The sequence below is a fragment of the Pithys albifrons genome, chromosome 2, assembly GCF_047495875.1.
Source record: "Pithys albifrons albifrons isolate INPA30051 chromosome 2, PitAlb_v1, whole genome shotgun sequence".
NCBI lineage: Eukaryota > Metazoa > Chordata > Aves > Passeriformes > Thamnophilidae > Pithys > Pithys albifrons.
The window spans coordinates 64,853,428-64,880,015 of record NC_092459.1 but is presented as its reverse complement, the minus strand read 5'-3'; the positions used below and the strand labels follow the sequence as shown (position 1 = coordinate 64,880,015).

The window sequence follows — 26,588 nt, the reverse complement described above, 5'->3', positions numbered from 1 at the left end:
GTTGTTTCCACAATAATTAAAGAAGATGTACTATGGAAAAAAAGGCCCAAACCATTTAAAAAATTTTGCATCTTGATAGCAGGTGTGCGGACAGGGGGAGGAGGAGTCTTGTATCTTGTCTGGTTTGTAGATCCAGAGATAATTGCAGCCATCCCAGGCTATTGTTACTTTTACAGGATCTAAATTGATAAAGGATTGAACCAGGTTTATGTGAGTCTAAGCCATCTCCCACTGAAATAAATGGATGTCTTGATAGGCACAGCTTGAGTCTGTTTGCATTATATAGCTCATGAATATTAATTTATTTACCCAAGTTAAGCTGCACTTGAAAACTAACTAGTGGAGTCTTAAAAAAACCCAACAAACTAACCCCAAAGCCCAACAACTTTAATTTTAGTGGAGCTGAAAGCTGACAGTCTGTTTGCTGCTGTTGTATTACTTTGAATAAGGCAGCTGAACAAAAGTCCATCTTTAGGACCCAAGTCGAAGAGCTGAGATATGCTGAACTACAAGGGACATGGTTTTAAACTTTGAGTTCTGCTATGGTGAGCTTGTGGCAGAAATTTGTAGTGTATTTAACCAGTCTACTTGGCAATTTTTCCCCTGAATGGTTTCCCTTGCATTTCAGTTCTGCAAACTAAATACAAAGTAAAGAGAGTAGATGGGCATTTGAACTCAAGTTGCTTAGTGGTGGATGATTTGTCTTCTGCTCTGGAAGATGGTGAAAGTGATATAATTTTTAATTAAATTGAGCAGGCTGCTTAGGAAAACCAGTGTGTTTGTGGCAGATATCTGGCAGGCTTTGTGGCCTCTTTTTTCTTTTTCATGTTGTACTTTAGTACTTGTGTGTTGGCATTCATGTGGGATTCTCTTTTGTGCTGTTTCTGAAACTGGAGAAGAATTAACTTTGCTATTGTTTATTATTAATAGCTCATAATTCGGCTTTAAATCTTTATTTGGACTACAATAGTTTAATCCAGCAATAATGCAGTTTCTAATTTAAAAGGATCATGTTGGATTCAAGGCCCATTGGAATCTGTAGAAAGTGCTGTGTTCAGTGTTAATGCTGCCAAACTTGGCACCTTCAGTACTGACTTCCATCTGAGACATGTCACCTGTGTTGCCGGCAGTGATAAGCAGTTCATGTGGTGCCTTTTGCACACCAAACTTACAATGCAAATCTAAAATTTTACTTCCCACTCATCTGAGTTTTGGGGGTTTTTGAGTTTCTGGAGGTATTTGATTAGTCTTTCTTTCTCAGTGTATGACTTTTTGAAAGGACTGCTCAGGCTGATAAAGATCCAGATGCTACACATCTGAGCATACATCTGAGCAGTGTGTGTCACTGCTGATGACATGATCAGTCCCTAGGTTTTTAGTTTTGCTTTGGTTTTCATGTACCTGGATTAAAGCCAAAATTTTGCCTGGTAATATCATATTTTGCATTGTAAATGAACATACTGCTGATGACTTAAATGTTAATAAGATGATCAAAGTGTCTGCTAATCTAAGTAAAAAGTTACTTGAGCAACACAAGGAATTTGATCCAGTCTCAAGTCCTGTGTGTCTTTTTGGTTGAGTTCATTTGAAATCTGGAGTTGAATAGCAGGTTTTTTTATTGTTATAGTCAAAACCTTCACAGCTTTAGTACTGTTAATCAGGCTCAAAGTGCTAAGATTTCTAGTGATAATGGTCCATTCCTTTTCTTAGTAAAATATGTATCATTTAAGGAACGAGTTTAACTCTTGTGTGTTGAATTTTTCTTATTAGGAGTCTCATCTCCATCAGGAACTGTAAGTGTAACCCAAGTGACAGACACAGCTTCTGCAGTGTAGATCAGCCCTCTCCTTTCTGGCTTTGGCCTAGTCCCAGGTTAGCCTGTTGCATGGGCTCTGCCCACTTTTAACTGGTAAAGTTCAAACGTGACATGTCCTCTTGGCTGGAGTAACATTTTTAGTGGTGATTGACTATAAAGTTACAGCAATGTATGAACTTTTGCATGTGTTGTTTTCCTTAATAAAAATTGATTCAAACTGCAGCAGTCCTGAGTGAATTTTTAAAGGCCAGCAAAGTGAATGTGGTGAACAGCACATCTGAGAGCAGGGGCTGAATGTAGCCACTAGTGCTGTCACCCCAGGAAAATGGGACTAGAATTCAGGAGTCACAACTCTCAACCAAGTAGCTACTCTTGTGACAACTTCCTAGCAGATCTGCCAAAGAAATTATCTGTAAGTGTCCTTTGCCTCATGTAGCAGAAAAAGCACAGATAGCAGCAGTCTGTACAGTTGGGATTCTTATAAAGAATGGTCTAACAAGGTTCCATATGAATGGAATTTTGTCAATCAGTCTTAATTTTGTTAAAAAAGGTTAAAATTTTAGATTTCTGGATCTACCAAGATTCCTCTCTGGTTCTCCTTGTGTGTTCTGTATTTATTGCTATTGCATCTTTCTTTTTCTTTCCCTCAGGTGACCTGTACTGGTTAAGAGTAGACCCATTTGGTGAAGACTCAAATTGTGCAAACTGTGTAGTCACAATAGTTGTTTTCAGTTTTGCTATAAAGGTGTGTGGTGGCTGAGGCAGGTGAAAGATGGGTATGTTCTCACAGCTAAGGCAGTTTTGTGTTGCTGCTGGACACTCATCCTGCCTCTGCCATAAAACTTCCTCGTGGTCAGGCCATGCTTACACATGCACAGGCTCCCTGCAGAATCTCCAGCTTGAAACAGAAGCAGGGATTGCAGGCGGGGAGTTTCCCACATCAGCATGGTTGCAGAGGGCTCTGCTCTTTGTGTATATTGTCTTCTGAAAGCTCCTTAGGTTCTTGTGCACTCAACTTCCCAGTCTGCTTCTCTACGTATAACAGAGTGAGGATAACACAGATTATGGCATTAAATTGCTAAAACAAAAGCCCCTCATGCTTGGATGCAGCTGCCAGTATGTATACTGTGACAAAAATGGATACAAAGTTTTAACATACAATAAGGCTTTACTGAAGGTTTTTTAAAAAGGCTGTGACTAACCTCTCAACACGGTAAATGGGGTTGGGGGCTTGGCAAGAAGCAGAGAAAGTAACTGTGGCTGTGATGTTAGCATCAAGATAAACTGATTTAGTTTCAAAAGCAACTGTGCTTCTCTTGTTTTGAGGTGTTGGTAGCTCTTACAGTCCTGGAACAGAATGCTTCAGATCATCAAGCCTGGACACTTCATGCTTTTAAAGAATAGGCATGAGTCCTCCAATAATTTCATTAAAAAGCACTTTAACTGATAGATACAGTTGGTCTGCAAATTTACATTTTAGCAATTTAGTGGAAATAATGAAACATGAACTGTGAGATGAATGAGAACTTATGTTCTTGAATGTTAAGTATTACACTAAAATGCAGTGGGAGGAGGGGGTTAGGGTTTTGTTATAAAGGTTTTTGTCTTATAAAATAAAAACCGCCAAAACTTTTACCTTAGAGGATAATTAAGATGTCTTACCCTACCTATGCTAACTCCTTGCAACTTGTACTGGTTAAAATCAGATAGCGTGGTAAGGTGAGCAGAGAAATTCTGTGAATCTTACTTTAGTTGATTATTCTGCTACAGGTTCTTGTGACCTCAGAAAAAGATCAACTCATTCCCCTTTCATATGAATACTAAATGTAAAAAAATAATGTAAATAGTACTAAACATAATGAAATGTATTCCCATACAAGTATGGAAATACCTTAGAACATAAATATACCTGCCACATATATTAAAATCGTGCCAGGTGGAGAACAAACAGTAATGCCATTTCCAAGCCTGGGACAGCCTGTACAAGAAGGAGTGGGGGAAAATGAGGGAAAACATCATCAGTCAGAAATGCACAAAGTAGGAAAGTACTCAGCATCCATTCAGTTTTCAAGAGGACAAGGCAGTAGAATCCTTCACCAATTTAATACAAGAAATACTAAAGTACTAGAAAATTTCCCCTAAAAATGGGTCTCAGCTTACACTAGCACATTCATTGATCAAGACCTCTCTAACATCACTAGTACAGCAGCTGGAAATAATGTTCACAGACTGAATTTTTTTTTTTAATTTGAGTACAAGATTTACAGATTTATCAAGAGTCAGAATTTCACTGTTTTCCCGAAGGCTATGACAGAATTCTTCCAGGCTGTATGGTCTTAATGGTTTTGTCAGTTTTCTTCCCAGGTTTCTTCTGTCATCAGAAAACTACCCTTGCAAGTTCAAACAGAACCTGGAAAACAGCAAACACAGTGATATGAATTTTTATTTGATTGAATAATTCTTAAACCAGCTTACACTGTAAATCAGATAATCTGAAAAATAACTGTAGCTACAATTTGAAAAGTTACTTGAAAAGAACTGAAGACTAATCGCCTTGTACAGCACATCACATTACTAAAATAATCTTAATTCTCAAATTATGAAGTATATAAATTGCACTTGTTACTGTATGTTCAGTGTGGCAGTGGAAAGAAACTCTACCAACCTCTATGGTGATGAGTATCACTATCATCCACTCAAGGCGCAGAGTGTGCTTTTCATTCAGGTGATTTCGCATTAGATCTGTCAGCTCCATGCAGTGCTGAAGCTTTTCATTCATTACCTGAAAGCAATTATAAACGTGGAAAATCTGAATTCCAGAAATGGAATGAGATCACTAAATACAGGAACACACTCCACAAAAGGGTTCATTGAACAGAACTAGAAAGCTGTTAACACCTCTGCAAAATACAATACAAAGTTCTGTAAGGGCACATGCACAAGCAAGGGAAGTTTCAATATAAATGAGCCTTCTTACTTCAATAGTTCACAAAAATAATACAAGTCTAGATACACATCTGCAGGTACTAAAGTGCTCCTGGGTGATACCTACCCATGAAAACAGGCACAAGCAAAAGATGATGCAGCTTTTTGGAAGACCTCAAAAGTAAATACGTAAGGCTGCTGTACCACCAAAACAGGTAGTTTTTGTGCTTCTGCAGTAAGCATTATGATGCCCTTTAAGAACTGAGCTGAATGACCATGTCAGTAAGAACAATGCTTCACATCTCATTTTTTAACTTGTTTTCTTGCACACATTTCAGAATAATTAAATCTCATAACTCCTTCAAGTCTAATTTAGGGGCTCAGAAAAATGCAATCCATTCATGCGTGGCAGGTTAACCTAAACTGCATAAAGGTGTGAATGGGCTATGAACACATGGAAAAAGGGACAGTGCATAGGATCCTACCATTCATTTAGTTTGTGCAGTTAAAAACAGACATTCACAGAGCAGTCTTGTGACCCTGCTGAGCCAAAAATGACTGAGTGTGGAAAGTTCTTGTAACAGTAAGACACCTACCTTAACTCTGCGATTAATGTTGAGAAACTGGCACATCTTGTCATAAAGCTCTTCCAGTTTTTCTCTATCCCAGTAGAAGTCAGGTGTTATTAGCAGGTCTGAGCTCAAATTTATACGGTGTCTAAAAAGAATGGTACTATTGTAATTCAGGCTTCCTTTGGATGACTATAAGAGCAAATACTTACATAGCAGTCAAAAGAAATAGGAAAATTTTGCTATAATTTTAAGTCAAATATGTGAAGAATCTCCTTTCATAGTAAAAATACAATTGCAGTGATTGTTTAAAATTGGTCACATCTTCTGAAAATTTTCTGGGAATACTGTACTGTACAACACTTTTGAACATAAATGACTTTTGCCTTATGGCAACATTGCATCCTCAACCTGTCACCTTCCTTAATTTTTGATACCTTCAGAGAAGTCCTTGACTATGGTAATAGCTCACTGAAGCATTACACAAATTAAAAACTAGATGTGACTGGTACTGCATGCTCGATGTGTGAGCACAGCACACCTTTCAGAACCAGGCTACAGTCTCAGCATCTGAAGTGCTGAGGCCTGAACAGGCCCTGAGCCATAGTTGATCTCTAGATGAACCTTCCAACCTAATGTTGTATTTAGCCATGTATCTGCTTATTAGCCAAAATTCTGTGTAATCCTTAGTAAAACACGTAACACTACACCTGTGTAAATATGTATGCTTGTTAGTAAGATATACTGGTATTCACTTACTAGGAAGATTAGTATTTGTTCATTAATGAGATATGAATCTATCTAACTGTATTTAATGGCTAGTCAAGGCCATGGAAGAGGAGAGCTGGCTTCATTCAATAGTGGATTGTCCAAACTGACTCCTTGATTTTCCTCTAAAGCCCTGTCCAGGCTCTGGGTAAAAACCAAGGAGAAAGGAAAGTCAGATATTTTCCACACTGAATAAGTGATGTAAATTTGTTTGTTTAACAATATAAAAGCCAGACCCTTCCACAGCGAATATGGAGACCTCACCCACGAGTGGACACACTGCATGGGATTTCCAGTTACCAGGAGTGGTTCTCCGACCCTTTGCTGTGATCAGGGCTCCCCAGCTGACAGGCAGGTCTGGATGGTGGGAATGTATTAATGACATAACTGGTGATGTATCTTTCTTAATCACTATAGACACTCTTTGTAGTAATGATTAGGGTGCATTGCTAAGCTTAGTCTTTTATAATTCTTTGCTTCTTTTGTAATTCTTTGCTGTTTTGCACTAAATTTATACACTTACTCTTTAAAGTTGTGCTGACCCTTATCCCCTGGCAAAACAGCATCCTAAAGGCGAAGAGCTAACATCTCCTGCCTTCAGCCTACTGCGAAAATAAAACCTTTGGATACTTGGAACATCACTGTTTATTTCTGAACAGTCCTTCAAGTAAGAATATAAAACCTCAATGTTTAAAACAAGAATTGCTTTTTAATTTTATCTTTGAGGGTTTTTTTCCTTTTTTTAAAGAGTGTCTGTATGCAATGTATGTAATGCTCTTTATTATTAATGGCCAAATTTCACCTGAGGGAGGAAAAACCATTAAATCCATACATTTTAGCAGTGGTTTCTCAGTAAGTCAAGGGAAAACCAGAACTCACAGAAGATCTACCTACCTGTCTTTCCTCCAGTATCCTTCACATGCTCTAGTATCTACTGTAATTACCAGTTAAGAGACATGCATTGCTGGACCTGGGGAGGGAGAAGGGTCTGCAATTTGGTCATTTATGATATACTGCCTAATGCCTGTCTGTAGTTGAAGTGCCATAGTGTGACTGGTGAGCCAGGGGGTCCTCTGACTGACGTAAACAGCAGAGTCCCCAGTCAAGAGTAGGTTGAAGGAATTCCCCCCTACCCTGCCCCACCGCACTCTATTCCACCGCACTCTATTTTAGTGTGTGTTTTGGTATCACACACAACAAAATTTTTAAGTTCTTTGTAATACAATGTGTTGGGGTAACCAGAAAAGTTACCTTAGTGCAAAGAGTTCACCAATTTTCTGCATCACATCTGCATGCGAGAGCTTTACCTTCCTTCGCGACTTTAGAATCTGCAAAGTAAGAAGTTCGTCACTGCTTGATAAAGTAACATGTACTAGTAGTTAAGAAGTTCAGAGTTTTACACAGCCTGAAGTATGAATATGGGTTAAGATCTCAATGTATACTGTCCTTATTAACATGTTAGTTTTGTTTTCTTAGTGCCTTGCTTACTAGCTTTCTAAGAATATCACCATGCAACTGTTCATCCAGGCTTTTCAATAAATCACTGAGTATGTCATCAGTATCTATACAAAATCCTGGAGCATATTCTATGAATCATTTCCTGAACAAGAGATCATTTGTTTTTTCTTCCTACTATTGTTATTTTAAAGTCGTGACAGCATTCTTTTACTTTGCCACTACTTAGCCTTTCTGTAGACATTTTCCTAACAACAATCAGCATATTACCATTTATTTCCTTTGTATAAAAATAATAAACCAAACATTTTCTCTTTTGAACCCTATGAATCTCATTTTTATACATGATATCATATGGGCTTTGTACTTATAATTAAGTCTTGTGAAAAACTGTAGTGTAACTAATTTACTTAAACTCTTAATTATATTCAAGTTAGGGTACATGATTTTCATCTCAAATTGCCACACACTGTGCTTGGCCAGATTTTTTAAATGCTGCTTGTCCTGACACGCATATGCATTCACCAGTGGCAGGTGACACAACATGGGAAACATTACTAGAATGCAGAACCCCACTCCCAGTCCTTTAAAGATTCATGATTTCTTGTCCCACCACTACGCAGATGTTCTGTGCTTCTCTACATTGATGGCTTTACCACCAAATGTGTTAAGCATTCAATTGGTTTTTCCATATTCTCAGATCTGGACTGATCTTTTACAAAGCACAGGAGAAAAGGAGGGGAGGGCTACAAACAAGATCTCACCTCAGGAATTGACTGGATAGATTCCACAAAGTTATCCAATAAGGATTCCCAAATAGCCAGCTTTACTGCAACACAGAGGTGACAAAGCAGAAGTCTGTGAGAGGTATATATTTTTCAAGTAATTTTAACTTTAAATCTGCCAACAGGCTGCTTCAGGACATGTCTGTGCTTACAAAGTTATTTGCAGCAAGTTACCATTTGTATTATACAATCACTGTTCCTGTATCAATACATAAATCTGGGCTGAGTGCTGACACAGCTCTGCATGCAGAACAACCTTCACCTTCACCAAAACTTCCTTCTCCAAATGATCCGTTCAGATCCTGGAGAAGTTTGCTTCAGCTCAAAAGTTCTGTGTCTCAGTGTTCTACTGTGTGAAGCCTCCACTGCATTTCTAGTGTCCTACACAGCTCTCATTCTCCACTTGTCCAGTATTGATGCAGCGTGCTCCTTCCACAGAGACTTAGCTTGTACAGACATTCTACCTGTACTTGATAAAGCTAAATTCAAACTTAAGCAATTTCCCATTCTCTTTTTAGGTGAGTGTACTGTTTATGGAAGATGTAACTTCCATCAAAGCTTAAGTTCAGCACAGCCAATGGCAACACAAATTCTACTCCTCAGCTTGAGCCTGGAGAGGTGTTTCTACAAGATGATGATGTAACTCAGGCCTTGTTCTTTAAGCCACGGATTACCAGACAAGAATGAAGTAGCAACAGATAAAAAAAAATAACCCTGTTCAACCAGAAAAAATGAATCATTAATTGTCTGAATGAACCCTTTCGTGGTAGTAACTGATTAGTAGCATCTGGTTAGGACACTGACAGTAAATCCAGTGATGAGCATTTTGCACACTGATCTTTTGAACACAGAAGTCTGATCCAAGTCACCAACTTAAAAGATGTTTAATTTAGCCTGTGAAAAAATAGCCAGTAAGCATTTCAGCTACCACCCATTATTTGACAGAAGCTGGTTTCTGCTGTGTTGTACATTTCACTTAGGGCTATACTTGCATACTTTATTTTTATTGAACTGTTTTCCTTTATGATGTGCATGTCTCACACTAACATAAACTGGTACCAATTATCCCCTGGGAATAAATTGCTTGCTCCCTTTTATATGGCACTACTCTCCCATACAGTGGATTTATGAATAGGAAAACTAGAGAGAACAATAGGCTTTTTCTCAACAGCTCTTCCATAGACAGTCAAGAACCACTTAGTTACACTGCACTCCTTGATCAAATGGTGTAGCACTTCAAAAACTTGCATTCTGTTTCTTGCTATCTCTCCTCCTGTGTAAAGGTGCACTTCCCCAAATACTACTGAAATCTTGTAAGTTACCCTAAAGGTGTAGGGATAGACAGACCAGATTTCCTTTGAAGGCCTTTCCGAGCACAGCCTTAACTGCTGCTGTGTGTGCTCCCACTTCTGACATCATTCAAGGTCTGAAGCAGCTGAGAGCTGTTATTTCCATAAGCAGCAGAACCACTGCTGAGCCTGAACCCTTTGCAGTGCATCCCACTGTCCCCTACCATGGTTAATAAACCTGGAAAACATCTGTGACTGTAGCCCATGTATCTGTTACTGCTACACCTGAGAATTGCTGCTCTTCATCACTTCTGTGGCTGGAATCCGGCCTTCTCTGTCAGAGGAAATGTCAGGATGAATTATGCAAGATTACTGGTTGGTTTCTAATATTGGTCTTTATCAGTCATTATCCCAGGATACTTCTGAAGGGTGGTGAACAGGATACTCAGTAGAATGTATCTTTTGCAAAGCATGTTTATTGATATGCTTTGTTCATATTTAAAGTTATTTATATTGAATAAGGCAATTCTATTTTTTAGAAAACATGGTAAAAACATTAAAAACATCTCTCACTGAAGCATAATCACTCTTTACAGTTGGCTTAAACCAGACACCAGGTCTTCTCCAACCTGTTGCTATAAAAGTCCCACTCATAATGACATTTCACAAAATGTGTAGCCTGGGCTCATAGTATGAACAATATTAACTTACCAGAAAGACAAAGAGCATTTGAAAAGGCAAATTTCTGCAGAACAACTTCATCACTATCCAGCTCAGAATTTAAAATGATTTGTCCTTTATGGAGCTTTGACTGACCTCTGTTAAAACAAGATTGAAGCATCTTCATTGACTAAATCACCAGCAAAGGAACATTTAAAGAATAATGAACAATGCAAGGAAGGTTTGGTTGTTTATTTATGTGAAGTGTGCCATATCTGTATGGCTATCATCCTTGCATTTCACTCATGTTCAATCTGACAGTAACCAAAACAAATGACTGAAATTTAGTTCTTCAGTCTAACACTAATATTATGAACACATTTTCTAGTTTAAATGGAAGTCTAACAAGCTGTGGTGGTAACTACAGAATTACTGCATACACAGATAATTCAGAGTAAGCAGGATGCTGGCCTATCTCTTTTTCTCTAGCTCCCATTAACTTTGTTTGTTTTCCTTTTCTGCTGTCACTGTTACCAATATCACTCCCTCTCCACTATGATGTTACTTTCCCATAAACCTCTACTGCATAGGGGGCAAGTAGCAAAGAAAAGGGGGCATAAGACTCATTCAGTTTTTCATGTCACTCTCACTAGGAAACTTGCATAAGCACAATGAAATATGTCAAGAATCACAAATTACACAATAGGATAGTACATGCAGTTTTCAAATGGCCAGGAAAAAACACAGACTTGTCTCCTTATTAAGTTACCTTAAATAAGCTAAACCTCATTAGTTCAGTCTCTAGTGTTAACAGTGTCCTGTCTAGGAGTGGTTCTTTGGTGCTGTTGGAAAATTACAGGTAATTTATATAATCATTTTCATTGAGAAATATTTCTGCAGAGATCATTTTCTCCCCAGGATGAAAAAACATTATTTAACAAGGAAAGACAACTTGCCAGGCTTATCTTTACACAGTATTCAAGTCATAATTTTCCTAGGAAGTAAAGCCTGTGCAGGATTACATCTTTGTATGTGAACCTCAAGGGCAATAAGGAAAGCAACCTCTTTAAAATCAGACTTGTCTCAATAATGCTTATTAGTTTTTGTTCCTGTGAAGTACATAGTTCCTGCTCAGGACTGTTGAAGAACACCATCAGTTGTGTGGGCACAGAGCTTCTTAATTTACAAAATCTATAGCGTAAGCAAATCACTAAGGCCATTGCTTGCAAGTTTAGCAGTACAGCAAAATTTGTCAATTCAGATTTACTGTTTTCTTCTTTCCTTATTTTACCCATTTGAAAAAAGTGTAAGGACCAGTATATTTTAACTCGCTGCTCTTGCTGGAATTTAGCTGAGGTGTCTATTAGCTTTTATGTACAGAATGCCTGAAGATACTTACTCTCCTATTCTGTAGCTCATCTCTTCATTCTCCCAATGGACTAGTGCAACTTCATATGGCTGAATTTCATGCTGTTCCAGCACTCGCATGATATTCTTCATCTAAGAAAGAGACAATTGCAGCAACAGTTACCATGCAGTATACTATGACTGGTAATGCAGGCTGGTAATTGCAACCTTCATGCTGAAGTTATTTAAATAACAATGAAGAGGTGTGCTAAATAATAAAGTTATTATTAACACAGTTTATTTCTGAAACTATTTGTAGCTTCAGAAGAATTTGGAACTATGAACAACTGAAAGGAATCTGGAAAGAATAAAATGTCATTTATTGTCTGCACACATGAAACAGGGTAAGGATTAACCACAGGCATAGTAAGCACAATATGGATGTATCCAGTATTAAAATAATGAGCTGTACAAGACTTTGGCAGATGTCTGAGTATGGGAATGGAAAATCTTTAGGATAAGTGCATCAAGTGGTTGTTTCTGATAAAATGACTAGTTTGCTGCTAAATCAATAGTTTTATTTCTGGTTGCTGCTGAAATCAATAGTATTGTTTCAGCTACCAGAGGTTGGGTTGTATTACAGAAATCCTTTAACACTACAAAAATCTAGAAAAATTGCTTCAGCTGCCACATTCAACCTTGTAAGCAGTTAAATATGCAATTTTACTTGCAGAAGCAATCTCACTGTTCTCTTATTCTCCAGTACACTAAAACCTGATGCAGGAATAAAGTAGCCTTTTCTCTCACAAAACTTTCTCCTCGGACATCTGACGTAGGATCCCTCATCCTTGTTCCTTTTTATGCACTACAAGGCTCCCCTCATAAAAATCATCTGCAATTAGAACAAATTTTGAACTAAAAAGAGCACTTACCTACAAGTTTTTAAAAGGCACTTAGCTACACAACAGCCAATAAAAAACCAAACCACAAAACCACAACACACTTCTGATGCCCAAGTTCTTTAGAGTTCGATCTTCTACTAAGTCATACTTAAGAAACACTCTTCCTCAAAATAAAAAATAATAGTCAATCTTTCAGCACAAACTGTACACTAGTAAATTTTTCACTGAGCATGTTCTCCAGGTTAAGTATTCGAAAATAATCTGTTGGATCACCTGCAAGAAGGATTTTCTTTGCTGTGCTAGCTTTCTTCATTGCTTTCAAAGGCTTTGGTGATACTGCCTATCAAGGCAAGACACAGTAACATTTTTCACTGAATAAAAAAGCCCCAATGCTACAGCTGCAGCTGCTTCATAATCCTGAATTCACTATTATTGTAACTATTCACTTGCCATACAACTCAAGTCTTGTGGTATAAAAGGGTGTGAAAACTTATGTTCATTTTTCTTAGGCAAGAAAGTGTCTGCTTTTAGGCCAGTCACTCCAGCCAACCAGCCAAGCTGTGTCCAGGAACAGTTCAGAAATGCACATTGCTTCTAGGCCCAGCCTAATTTTACAGAAGGGACTAGCAGTGACAGTAAAATTTATTAAAAGAAATGTTCTGGATTCACTAGATGCAAACTCTTGCTATTATGGGCGCTTATGTCACACAACTTCCTTTTTAAAAAACCCCTTAAAGTTGGCTTTGTGTTTTGCCCTTGCTTTTTTTGGTAGAGAAGTTGTTGTACAACCTTCCTACTTAGGTATTTGAAAACTGTATTTTATATTTTAAATTTCTTTTTGTGATCAGTCTGTATTTATTACTTCTCCTGTTTGTTAAGTGTTCATTAGTTTAAAATAGTTTTTCTTCTCCTAGTGATTCTGGTGTACTTCTAAAAAGCCATTTTGTCCATTCACAGTGATACTCTACACTCAGTTTTACTGAATTACTTTCAGTTTCTGTTCTACAGACCAGTCTGGGGTGTTTTTCCTTTCCTTTCAGTTCATTAAAACATGTGTGTAAAATCACTTCCTCTAGTTGAGCAAGTTGTTTGGCAGTTAAAACTTTGACTATGATTTCAATAAGCAGAAAAAAATCAAGCTAGCAAGGGACCAACTGTGGTTATTAGTAGCACTGACAAGGAAACCTGGTATCAAATTTTCAAAGGTACTTAAGCACATAAAACAAGATGAGAGTTTTCAGAGTACTCCAGTGGGCTTGAGGTGTCCAACTCAAAGATTATCATGAGTTAAGTCAGCTCGTCTTCAGTAATACCTGTGAATCAGTAGTGTAGTTGTATGGCCAGACTTCACAAACGCAGATTTGGGAAGGGCTCTCCCCACATGGGTGTGCCCTTCCAGCCTGCACAGTGGATTTTTTAGGTGAGGCACAGCGTGCACAGAACTGGCCCCACCCTTTAAGTCCTGAGGTCCATCTGCCACGGCCGAGCGAGCTTGGACAGTGACAGTGAAGTCCTCGGGACCGTCACAGCACCCGGTACTAACTGGGGCTGACCCTGCTGAGCATCCGAGATGTGACGGGATGGGATGGCAGGGAGGCATTGAACTGCCAGGGGATGGTGCCCACTGGGACTCGAACTCAGGACCTTGGGATTCAGGGTCCAGAGTGCTCTCCATTACACCACGGGACCGCCCGTAGTAGCGCAGTTACAGCCATTGCATTGTAAGTGTGCTACAGCCAAGGTTTGAAGGGAGAACTATTATCTTTTTGTAGGACATCTGATATACTGACACCCCCAAAACAGACAGGAAATCAGAAACATTTCAGGTCTGAAACAGAAAAAGTGAACTTGAATCCAGAAATTGTTCACGTCCGGAAACAACTGCTCTGTGTTTTCATTTACCTTAATGAAAATCCTGTGAACTTTGTGTGTCTTGGTATCATCTACTATATCACTTAATTTCACATACTCTGCCTACAGATAAGACCAATACTGTTTGTATCTAAAATCCAGTTTCATTTAACATTAATAAAAATACATTAAAAATATTAAATTACTATATATATATATTTTCATTAAAATAGATATGCCTCTGGCAGACCCTTCTTGGTCAACAAATATCACAAAATTATCACAAAGAATACGCCAGTTCAACATCAACATATTTAACAATTATACCAACCAATAAAAAACTTCCTTCAGGTAAGCTGCTAACTGGTAGAAACACAGAACAGTATTAAAGAGTTGTTTACAATTTTTTTTCTCTTTCAAAGCTATACAAACAATAGTTTTGACTTAAAATGGAACAGAACAGAATGATCCTTTTAACACATTTTCTGTTACATTAGTACCTTTCTCAGATTGATTTCTCTGATCTACTTTTTCATGATATAGAGCTGCAAGAATTTTCTTTTTGTCAGTCTCACTGGATGAGGGTTTCAAATTTTTTGCCTTAAGTATATGAGTTTCAAAGGTGGGTATATCAGCAGCCCACACACTTGAGGGCAGTAGAACCCAAGAACCTGCACTCATAAGGAGAAGAATAAATGAGGTTTTTTTAGTTCATGGAAAGATCCAAGCTCTCAAAGAACCCCCAAGCATGCTGAGCTTTGTGGGACTGACAAAACACTTGCTTATGCAATTTTAACTAACAGTTTTGCTTTACTTACACTTTTGTCTTCCACATTCCAAAATACAACAGCCCCTTCCCTGTGAATTCAAGGAGAAACTGAGGTATAATCATACTGTTTTAAATGTATTTTTATTCTATACTGAAATTGTACAGTGGCAATTTTTGTCATTTTGAACCAAGAAACCTAATACTATCCTCACAGAAACTATATAATAGTTGCTTTTAAACTATACTTCAATGAAAAAACTTGAGAAGGTACTTTTTACCCATTGAAATGATTTTTTAAAAAATCATTCAGACTCGACAGTTATTCCTTGAGTTTCATCTAGCAAGCTGCACTACTTCCTTCACACCACTACTATTAATAACAATGTTTTGAACATGATTTACAACTTACCTGAAGAAAAAAATCATTCCAGGATCATCTTCTTTTGCAGATTTGTCAGTACTGACCACCAAAACGTTTGCAGCATCTGGTTTGAAATAAATGAACAACTAGTCAAACTTCTAAACTTCATACATATAACTCAACAGTTACATACTAACACATCAGTCAGTGCCATATTTTATTTTTCTGATGGAAATGCTTGGCAGCAAACAGCTACAGTATCAAACTACACAGCTTCTCTGAAGTGACACACTCTAGACAGACTCAGCCTCTACTGTGAACTCCACTGGAATGTTCAGCTAATGAAACGTAACAGCTTCAAAGAACAAAAGACTTAAGATAAAACTGATGCAGGACTAGTAGATAACCAGGCACAGAATACAGAAGTGGACATGCAATGTGAGAGAACTACGAAGTTGCCCACAGTTGTGGAGAAATTACCATTTAAATCTGCTTGCCCAGATCTTTCTCTTCTCTATACACTAAGGGACTAATCTGCACTCAAATCATGCTGACTTTGCTTTGCCAGTCAGAAACTAGAAAGAGTGAACCCCCAAGACAGGAGAGTGTGCACCTGCATTTCCCTTCAGATCAGAAGCATGCTTTTAAAGCAAATCTTCTGCCCACCCTCCTTTACCACCCTTCTGATGTGCATTACAGAATAGTACACACAATGTAGGGGGTTTTGCATTAAATTAAACTGAAAGAGTAGCTCCAAAAATGCCTCTGAGGTACTCCAACCAGTAACAGGGCATTTGTTACAAAGGACCAGACTAGAGCTAGTGCAAATAGACTGCCCCCAAACATAAAAAATATGGATGCTGGGTTCTCAAAATGGCTTTGGTTTTTCTTCTGCAAGTCTCCTCCACTGTACTACTTGCTAAGATATAGATAAAATTTTAGAAGTCGTGATGTGGTTTCAAACACAAAAGTTTACTTTCCAGCATGACTCATTCTGTTGCAGGACTAGTGGAAGTTAGACCAGAAAAACCCCCTACTCCTACTATAAAGTCAAACTCGGCAAAGATTTTTTGAGGCCTAACACCTAAGCCTTAAAACGTTGAACTCCTTTGCAAGAAGATCACAAGTCAAGTAACAAGGTATCAAATTCTGTCTTTGTACAAATTCCACCTTTACTGCTCAAGCCGCAGAGGCCAGCTAAAAACTGAGGCAGATGACCAAGTATTGAAGATACTCTTCCTAGTACCTGAATTGAGACCACACGATTGGTCTGTATATGCCCTTTAAAGACTTTCCTTTGACTTGCTATTCCAGTTCAGAAACACATTGGATCAATCACTAGAGCAAGTTTTACGTGTGAAATTTGAGTTCACTGTTGAAGTAACATTTGCCTGTATTTTTTCATTTGTCTTTTCAAATACCATCCATTGTCCACTACAGCCAAAACATACACAATTAAAGACAATTTGGTCCACATTAAGTGGAGGTACAAGATCTGCCTCTAAAACGTTTTTGAAGAGGTCAAAACCAAGAATAATGCTTAGGAAAAAACTACAAAGTAACAAATCCACATAATAATTGCTGGTTTAGATTTCTATGTGCTAATATTTATTTTTTTCTTTTCCAAGATTTAATGTTTGGCTTGGTAAGCAACTGCTGCTACATGCACATGCCAATGACCACAACACTTCAGATCTGCTGGCACAGTCCAACATCCTTTAATCCTTACTTCCTCAAAACCTTTGATAAACAGAGTACTTACTGTGAGGAGTCAAAAACACCACCAAGAAATTAAAGAACTGGCACTCATACTCCATGGTAAAATACCATCAACTTTTAATTCACAGTCATGCTGAGGGTGGTACAAGGTTTCTATGCCAAAGCTGTGAAACCAGGGTTGGTTTCAATACAAAGAAACTACAACGCGCATGAAGCCTACATTCTAGTGGACCTTGTCTTTCCTGTTCATCTTTCTGAAGAAGACAATCACGAGTAAACCTTGTGTTTGAAGGAGAATGGAGTATTATTGCACTTAGATTACTGTTTGGGAGACAGAGAGGTATTTGACAACACCTACTGAAATGCCCATAAACTCTGTTTGTCCTTCTCTTAGCTTCATATAATCTGTTCTTTCAAAGAAAAAAAAAAGGCATTTTACTGCCGACATATGAAAATCACAGCTGCTCCAGAGCATAAGGTTCCTTAGGCTATAAAAAGCTCCATTTGTTTTTCTCTTGCATTACACTTCAGCTATTTCCAAGCCATACTTTCTCCAGTCTTTAGAGGTACTTTGTATGGAAACCAGAACCAATTATTTTGCTGAAGCCTACCTAAGTGAAGCATTCAACAATTGCTAGGTTATACTTGGCCCAATAAAAAAAACTGTCAACAGCATTGTCTTTACCAGAGTTAAGCATTTATGTCTCTTTTTCATTCTGCTTAGTCATTAAGATTCTCTCTTGCATGCCTTCCTCTGCAACCCTCTGTGATTTACAGTAACAGAAATATGGGTATGGAAAGATGCAACACTTCAAATGACAAACTTGTTTTGACAGCTGAAGCACTGCACCACCTCCCTACTGAAAGATTAATTAAAATAAAACATTCAGAATTTTCTCAGTTAGTAAATTTCTATAGAAATTCTCTGTATCAGTAAATGTCCAAAGTTATTTCTCATGCATGCATGTAATTTTTCAATACTTCCAGTGTAATTGTAATGTTGGGAAAAATCTGAGGGTAACAGCAAGTACTGGTCATATTGATACTCTGAAAGGTTTAGTTGTGGGGAATTCTTGGCAAATGGAATCTTGAAGCAAAGCAGTATTCTTCTAGGCAGTATGATATATTCCAGGGTATTACCAGAACAATAATACATAAAGTTACAAAAATTATATACCTCACCCACATTTTTATAACATTGCTTTTAATACATTTCAAAAATCTACCTCTAGGCAAACTTGTTATTTCAACATATCCATGTGAAGTCAGGTCATGACACAGATTACCAAGATGATATTCATCTGCTGTTGCAAAGGCTGTGCACTGCATCAGATTCTGTGCCAAAGGAATAAAGATTTGAGTTAGGGCAAGGCTGAAGCAAGATCTTAATAAGACAACTGCCTGCCTGAAATTTATTAAAAGAGTGACAATTTTCATTTATGCACTCTCTTCTACGTTATCACTGCTGTGCTGTCCACCTGGTGCACAAATACCAACAAGATCACTTGCTCCTTGTTAAGTGGGAAAGCAAATCACACTTGAGAACAATCCAGGTGACACATGTTAAGTTGTACCAAAAAACTTTGTGACAAAGCCACAAAGGAAACCCTTCTTCCCTGAGTGCCAATCAAATGCTTTAACTGCTCTTCCATCCCATGACTGAAGACATACCTGGCTCACCACTGAAACCAGAGGCAAGGTACCCCCAAACCAATTTTAACAGCCATGTTTTAAAGATAAATGGAGTTCAACTATCCCAGTCTGCTATCAAGCAGAAGCTCCAAGCACAAACATGTTCCCCCACGCTCAGGTACTCCCAGGGTATGAGCCACTACAGCACAGTCCATCACACTTCTTCCCAGCCAGTTGTAGGTGCTGCACCTTTGCCATGTCCCTTCCTCTGCCCTGAGCTGAATCCTGCACTAACAACATGGTCTCATCTGACGCCAGGGATGACACCACCACAGCCAGAGTTTGTCTCAATAATCCACAACCTTAAATAACTAAAATGCCACATTCAAACAAATAACTGGGAAAATGATGCTGACTTGCAAGGAGATATAAACTCATGCATGGCAAAGAAATCAGAAAATCATCTGTGTAAAGATTTTCTTGAGTTATCAAACAACTTGCATGAAACTGATTTGCAAATTCTACCACTCATTTGAAGTGTAATTCTTTGTTCTGATGTACATCCTACAGTAATGTTTTTCAGTACAGTGTAGTGGATAATATCCAGAAAACAATGTCTCACTGTGGATCAGTCACTTTACAGCTTTTTGTAAGTAATACAAATGGGTATGTAACTAACAACAAATAAACAATAGAACTGTACTCATCTGTAGGCATTTAGATCCACAATACATTTCAACTTCAAATTACATCCTTGCAGCACTCACACAAACAGCAAGGCTTAAGACATGTTTTGCTCCCTGCAGGGGGCTGTCACCAGTCATCAGATTCACAACCACACATTTAGACTTCTTTTTTAATGTCAATGTTCTGTTATCACATCCAAAGCTTCACTTACACATCACCTTAATTCAGCAACCACTAACAGAAAATAAGCTTTAAAAGTAAGTACAATATTGAGAGAGTAATTTTATGGGTATATTCTCACAATTGTGGTACAAGCCTAATTTAACAGTGAAAGAGAACTACATTTTTTGAGTTCCCTTGCAGCATCAAGCTGCGGTATCACAATTTCATCTGTATAAATCCACTCTCAATCTCTAAATTGCCAATGCCAATCATGTATCTGAACCTAAAGATTGTTCCAGAAGACTCTGTTGATCAGAAGTACACATGCTCTGCCATGAAACACTTTTGTCAAGAGCTATGGGAGCAAACTAATCTTCCAGTTAGTACACAATCTGAAAATCTATCCTGCTCTATGATTCCTATGGTTTATCAAGCATTGGAATGGCCTGCCCAGAGAGGTGTTGGATGCACCGTCCCTGGAGGTTTTTAAACTGAGATTGGACATGGCACTGAGTGCCATGATCTGGTAAAGGGACTGGAGTTGGACCAAGGGTTGGACTTGATGATTTCAGAGGTCTTTTCCAACACAATCGATTCTGTGATTACTTTTGCTATTCTTCCTTTCAAGGCAAATGCACTACAGAATTGACTTTCAGTCTTACTGCTGCAATTTTAGTTTCAATGCAAAGATTTCACATTTTGTTAGAACCAGTAGTTTCCTGTTAAGCTACATGGCCAAACAAGCATTTTGGATACACAAAGTAGTTTGCTTGGTTTTGTTACAATGTACTGTTTCACTTATATTTTTTATTAAAATCTTGTTTGATAGAGAACATTTGGATTGGGTATAATTTGAAATTAAGACACCTAAAATATGTGTCCCAGAGGTGCTCTGAGTGCCTAAATTCCCATGATTGTTGGTGAGATACAGCTATATAAATCTACGCTCATCAGTGACTCAGCTCATCCTAAAATAGAGGTGTTATCTGGCTGATCAACTTTAATGTCATGGTTTCTGCTACATCACTTTCACCTGCAAACTTCAAAAAATCCAGAATACAGCACCTGTACTGATGCTAGAAAGCAACCCCAGCTCCTCACCACTGTCCTCCTTTTCGCCTCCAGCTTGGACATTACTAAGATTCTACTCTGAGCACCACACAGGACAGCTGCTCCCAAGGACATTGAAGTATCTCAACAGCTCATTTGCTGTATCATCACATCCCCAACAACTCATGGCTCGTGGAATCCTAATTTTCCTTAGTCCATCCCTTACACTTTACACATGCATAAATTTTTAAGAAAAAACCCCTGTAGGATGAACTTTAGTTCTCATACTGCCACAGGAATTACCTAAAGTCTAGTAAGTACTACATCTTTGCCTGAATTTCAAGCTATTTCTGTGCTATACATCTATAGCATTAAAAACCAGCTCAGAGGCTTTTCATGCCATCAGACCTTACAGATTAACTAACTAGTGGTACTGCTCACTGATGGACTGACTAAACTAGTTAACTGCTTTGAAATAGCTCCTCCATCTAGCCTGAAAAACTGGTTGTACAACAATTTATCACTGCTGGTGCTCAGCACTCTGTCTGTAAAAACACAGGAAGACCAGTGCTGAGGAAGGGTGGGAAGGAAGTCATTCTCTGCAAAAGAAAGGTGTCAGCTGTCAGGCTGTCCCAGACAGAAAACACCAGAGATCGCTGCGGTTCCTCCAACAGAGAACCTCGGAAGTGGGTCTACAACTACTGTCTCCAGAGGCAAGCTGGGAAGGAGATGTCCCAGGAAACTGCCCTGGCAATAGAGCCTGCAATAGTAGAGGGCTCCTGGTTGCCTTCAAACATGCACAGAAGACAAGATCAGCTTTTTTTGTGACACTTGGATTTAGAAAAAATGGATGGCACGTGGAAAAAACCTTCAGAGACTCTCCATTTGTGCTAGTTGTATTGATCTCATAGAAATCAGTCATGTCTGTAAGTTATTTGTCTATGCTACACAGCTATAAAGAAATACACGAACAGGTAAACCCTGATTCCAAAATACTGTCAGCCTGCAGTCAAGGTGAGTTTTCTGTACCCTTGCAGACAGGGATATATATCCGACAAACTCACACAGGATTTACTAAAAAATAGCAAATGTTTCTGTTAGCTTACACATATGCATGAAAATGTCAAACAAAGTTGGCATTCTGACAAACTTTGCATTCTATGCTGTCACTTTAAAGCCTCAAAAATTTTGTCACTTTACCCCAAAAAAAGAAAAAAACCCAAACAAAAAATCAACCAAACCAAAAAAATCGAAATCTGAATGTAATCTCACAGCAGGACTAAAAAACTAGAAACATTACATGGTATTTCAGGACTAAGATGCTTCACTTTCCTCTTTCAAAGCAATGTGAAAATACAAGTGGGAACTAAACTGACTATTACTCTTCACACAAAGGCATACTCATGCTTATCACATAAAATACTAAGCAGAAGCTTAGATGGTAAGGCAAGCATCAAAACTTTGCTGTGCTCACATTCAGTAGATCATGTAGAAGACATACTTTGCAATGTGGAAGCTATTTCCAAAGGCACAATGCTTATTTCAATTTCATCTATCATACTATTTTACTAACACCCTGGAACTCAGTTGTTGTAACTTGAACAGAACAGTAACGTTCCTCTCACCAGGATCCACCATGGATATCCATCATTCAAGTATACATAAGGCCTGCCTTGACTAAGAACTATCTTAAGGAGACAGAGGTGCCAGTATGCACTCTTCCACTTCATGATATCTCATGTTATCTAAAACTGTTGTTGCAGTTCCTCTGCAACAGACCTAGGAGTCTGGAAATTAACATATTATTTCTACACATGGAATAATTTTTCTCAAGTAACACAGGCTATTCCTGCATGTCTATGTCCCATCTGAAGCTTAATCTGAATATAAACTTTGTACTTTTTACTACTTTCACCTTTATTTCTGTTTGAGTGAAGCCTTAAAACTGGATAGATTTGGACAAGCAGTGATATATTAGGAACGTTAAATTATTCTGAAAGGTAAACTTTGTCTCTCAATATTACAAGCGATTTGAGAGCACTGATCGGAACTACTTTTAATGGATTTTATTCTTTCACTTGATAATAACCATTTATCTTCCCTCCACTTTTGTTTTACACACTGTTAGTAAACTTCCATTTTACCTTAAAAATACCAGACTAATTTCTATCAAGCTTGCTTCTGTTTGCAGAGCTCCAACACCTGTATCCTTCAACACCTGGATACTTCAATAATGAAATCCTTTTCACCATATAAATATGTTAATTTCATTAAAATGTAACCTAAACCCCAGTCTGAATGTAAATTACAATGTTGCATTCCCTTAATGTCACATAGACTGTAAATGTTCTACATCACCTCCATGTCTGAGAGTGGCAGGTTTGTTCTGGATGGTTGCTTGGTCCGCGGTGCCTTTGGTGGCCTCTTAACCGGCTGGTTACCGTGTTTTGGAATAATTTTACCAGCTGATACAACTGCGTAAAATCTTGATGGTGTGTTCCTAAGCTTTTTGATACGCTCTGTATTGAGCCTGTAGTTTTCTGTCATCATCACACCCAAACGTCTCCAGGATGGAAAAAGCCCTTCCCCACGCTGATAATAAACACTTCTTCCCAAAGTGGATACATATCCCTGCAGGAATTGGCAGCTCTTGACTGGCACACATCGACTTGTCAACCAAGGGAATGCAACTTTTGGAGAATACAAATTCCAAGACTTTGCAGTTCTGTGAGCTGTTCTGACAACTTCATTATCCAGCTTTAATAGCAGACATCCAGTTTTGTTAAAGTTTTGGCATTGCCATACTGTTGTTAAAGTGTGGAAAGATCTAGTCTGAAGGCGCAGAAGTTTCAGTCTCATTTCTTCCCTCTGAACTGTATTAAAAACAAACAAAATCATCCATTAACATTTTGGAAAGAAAGAATGTTATTTCTCTCTTGTTTGAAAGGCAACCCATACTACTTTTGCATGGATGCCTAAGTGCATGACATTGGTGGGCATAAACAGCTTTTTTGGACCCTATGGAAATACTCCAAGAACAAAACACAACACTGAGCTGTGTGCCTGCGACACGTGATAAAAAAGAAGAACTATGTCAGTATGAAAACTGGCATATTTTTCTTCTGCTGGTCATTCAGTGCAGCAGCCTGCACTCTCAGTAACCCCACTGCTCAATGAGCAAGCAAACACACACCTTTAAGAGGACATTACGCTCTGTGAATCACTGTGTTATACATAATAAAAACAACAATTAAATTACTATGTGGTTGCATAGGAATTTCACCTACAGAATACACGCACTGCTCAGCATCAGCTCTAACTGCTGTGTCACAAACAGCCCAGTACAGATCCAGCCCTGTCTCTGCCCTGACTACAGTGAGAGAACAGAGCCGAGGTACAGCCTTGCTCCTGCCAGCACATCCTGTCGCGGCAGGGACCACAAAGCCTGCCTGCAGACCCACCCATGCAGCTGAAAACACAACAGTGTTCTCACTCTGGTATTTCAGACTAAGAGCAAGCTTATCACATTTATGCTACGTTGTATGAACTGATTAAATAAACTTTAAAAGTATTCACAAATAGCAGGTTGAATGCCTCAGTGGGTGTGTTTCATTTGCTGAAAAATCCTGTGCCAAGTGCCTGCCCCCAGCTGATTCTCTTAACTTCCCTTGTGACATAAAATCCATCTTCAGCAAGTTAATAACAAAATGTCATTAAGTCATATAGTTCAAAAAATCCCCTGCCCATCAGAATATTTTTTTAAAAAATAAAGGAGCATCTCCAATACCACAAATGCATTTAACATAATGCTTCAAATAACCACTTTCTTGTGAGAGCAAATCATGGGGTGTGTGCCATGGAACAAGCTCTCCATCCTGACAAGGACAGCTACACGTTATCACAATGCATAAAAAGCCTCACCAAACCACACTCAGACATAATTTCAAGGAAAGGGAGTCTACTAATTCTAGTGAAAGAGGCATACAATCAAAACTAAGTAAGTAGATAAATAGAAAGGACATAAACCACTTTTAGGCTACCACAGAATAAGTAAATGATCTTGGGCATAACTTTATCTTTATATGCTCTTCACTTGTACATTCCTGCCCAATTCAGAAATCTGTTACTGGTGTACTTATAAACCAATTACTATTTTAAACTTTTTCTGCATTTAAAAAGCAACGCAGAAGGCTTCGCCCAGGACATGGTACATTTACCTTTTTAAAGGCCTGTTACCTCAGGATAAACAAGAGATCTGAAAAACAAAGCTCAGCAACTGCAGGCCAAGGTGGTGGAGAGCCAGGGCAAGGGGAGAAGTCTGCAGCACCGCGGGGTAAGTGGCAAGACAGAGACTCCCAAATGCCAAGTAAATCCTTATTTTCCTAGCCAAAAAAATCTCATTCCGAATCAATGACGCCAGGGATGATTTTTCAACTGTACAGGTTCAGAGCGAGTGACAAGAAAAGAGAGATCATATGGGCTGAATTCCATTGAGGGGCCTAAGCCTGTGGCGGCAGCAGGGGCACTGAGCCAGAACGAGCGGCACAGAGCAATCCAAGAAAAGACCGGGATGAAGGGCGGCCAGAACGGGGCAAGAGGACCCAGCTCCGAGCAGCGTGCACAGAACTGGGATCTATTTTCCAACGTCCCTTCAGTGCACGTCCCAGTTTAGCCCCGCCCGCTGCCTCCGCTGCCGGGCCCGGCTCGCTGGGAACAGACACCGACGTGCATAGCGAGGGCGGGCCCGCCCCGCCGGCGAACGGACCAGACCGGCACAGACCAGTTCTGCCCAGCCCCCGCAGCCCGGATGCCCCCAGCCCGCCCCAGGGCTCCGCCAGGAGCCGGTGCCGTGACACGCCGCCCCTTCCCAGCCCCCGCATTCCCGCCCCTTTCCCCCAGGGAAGCGGCGGCCGCGCCCCCGGAGCGCCGCTGCGGCACGCGCGGGGGGAGGCGAGCGGGCGCACCGCTCCTATTGGCTACGCGCTGGGGCGGGCGGGGCGGGCGGGCGGCCAATCGCAGGGCGAGGCCGCTCCGCCTCCGTAGGCAGAGCGAGGCCGTCGAGGCGCGAGCGCCCCCGGTGGACGCACGTGGCACTGCCGCCGGAGCGCGCGCCCCCGCGCGGTGGGGGGTGGGACGGGACCCGACCCACCCCGACCCGCAGCGCGCGACCTCCGCCGCTGCTGCGTCACCACCGACCCGAGGCACTCGAGGCACCAGCGCGCGGGGGGGGGGGGGGGGGGGGGGGGACACACCGGGGGGGCGGCCCCGCGCCGGCCTGGGGCAGGAGGGGGTCCGGGATAGGAAAACACCCCTCACACGCAGGCAGGGCTCGTGCTCGCCCCGAAACTGCCCCCTCCTCACGGGGAACCTCGCGGGGCCCTCCCTCCGCGGCGGGATCGGAGCCGGCGGGAGGTGCGGGCGAGGACGCCTCGGCTCGTCCACACGCCGCCGCGGGCGTAGCGGCAGGCCCCGCCGCCCCGAGGGTGTCCCGGAGAGGCTGCACACCCCCTCTGCCCCGGCGCGGGCACCCGCCGCAGCCCAGACAGCAGCGCGGGGCCGCCAAGGGCACCAGCAGCGCCGCCGGCCCTGCCCTGCCCTCCTTCCCCTCCCCCGCCCCGCGCGCGCTCCCGCCGCCGCCTCCGCCGCGGCGGGAGGGGCGAGGCGGTTCCCGCCGCCGCCGCGCGCCAGCACTGACCTGGGGGAGGGGGCGCGCCGCTCTCCGCCGCGCGAGCCGCGGCCCCGCCCACCGCCCGCCGGGCCCCGCCAGCGCGCGGGCCCGCACGCCCCGCCCGTCCGTCGCCGCGCGGCGGGGCGCGGCCCGCGCGCCAGTAACGTCCGGCT

The 26,588-nt window shown here is 40.5% G+C and overlaps 1 protein-coding gene across 2 annotated transcripts; it reads right to left on the bottom strand.

Annotated features, from left to right (window-relative positions):
* Positions 1–2,953: 2,953 nt before the first annotated feature.
* Positions 2,954–26,526, bottom strand: RMND1 (required for meiotic nuclear division 1 homolog). Of its 2 annotated transcripts, none has more exons than XM_071549318.1 (12): positions 26,443–26,526; positions 23,106–23,620; positions 18,443–18,551; positions 15,546–15,621; positions 15,186–15,225; positions 11,667–11,767; positions 10,319–10,425; positions 8,298–8,362; positions 7,330–7,406; positions 5,338–5,458; positions 4,482–4,598; positions 2,954–4,226 (listed from the first exon to the last, which is right to left on the bottom strand). In XM_071549318.1, the coding sequence occupies exons 2-12, from the start codon at positions 23,604–23,606 to the stop codon at positions 4,194–4,196; spliced, it is 1,347 nt and encodes a 448-aa protein (XP_071405419.1). In that variant the 5' UTR covers positions 23,607–23,620; positions 26,443–26,526; the 3' UTR covers positions 2,954–4,193. The 2 variants fall into 2 exon arrangements, with proteins under 2 accessions (XP_071405419.1, XP_071405420.1); XM_071549319.1 differs by lacking the exon at positions 26,443–26,526 and adding an exon at positions 24,965–25,110.
* Between the last annotated feature and the right edge of the window lie 62 nt (positions 26,527–26,588).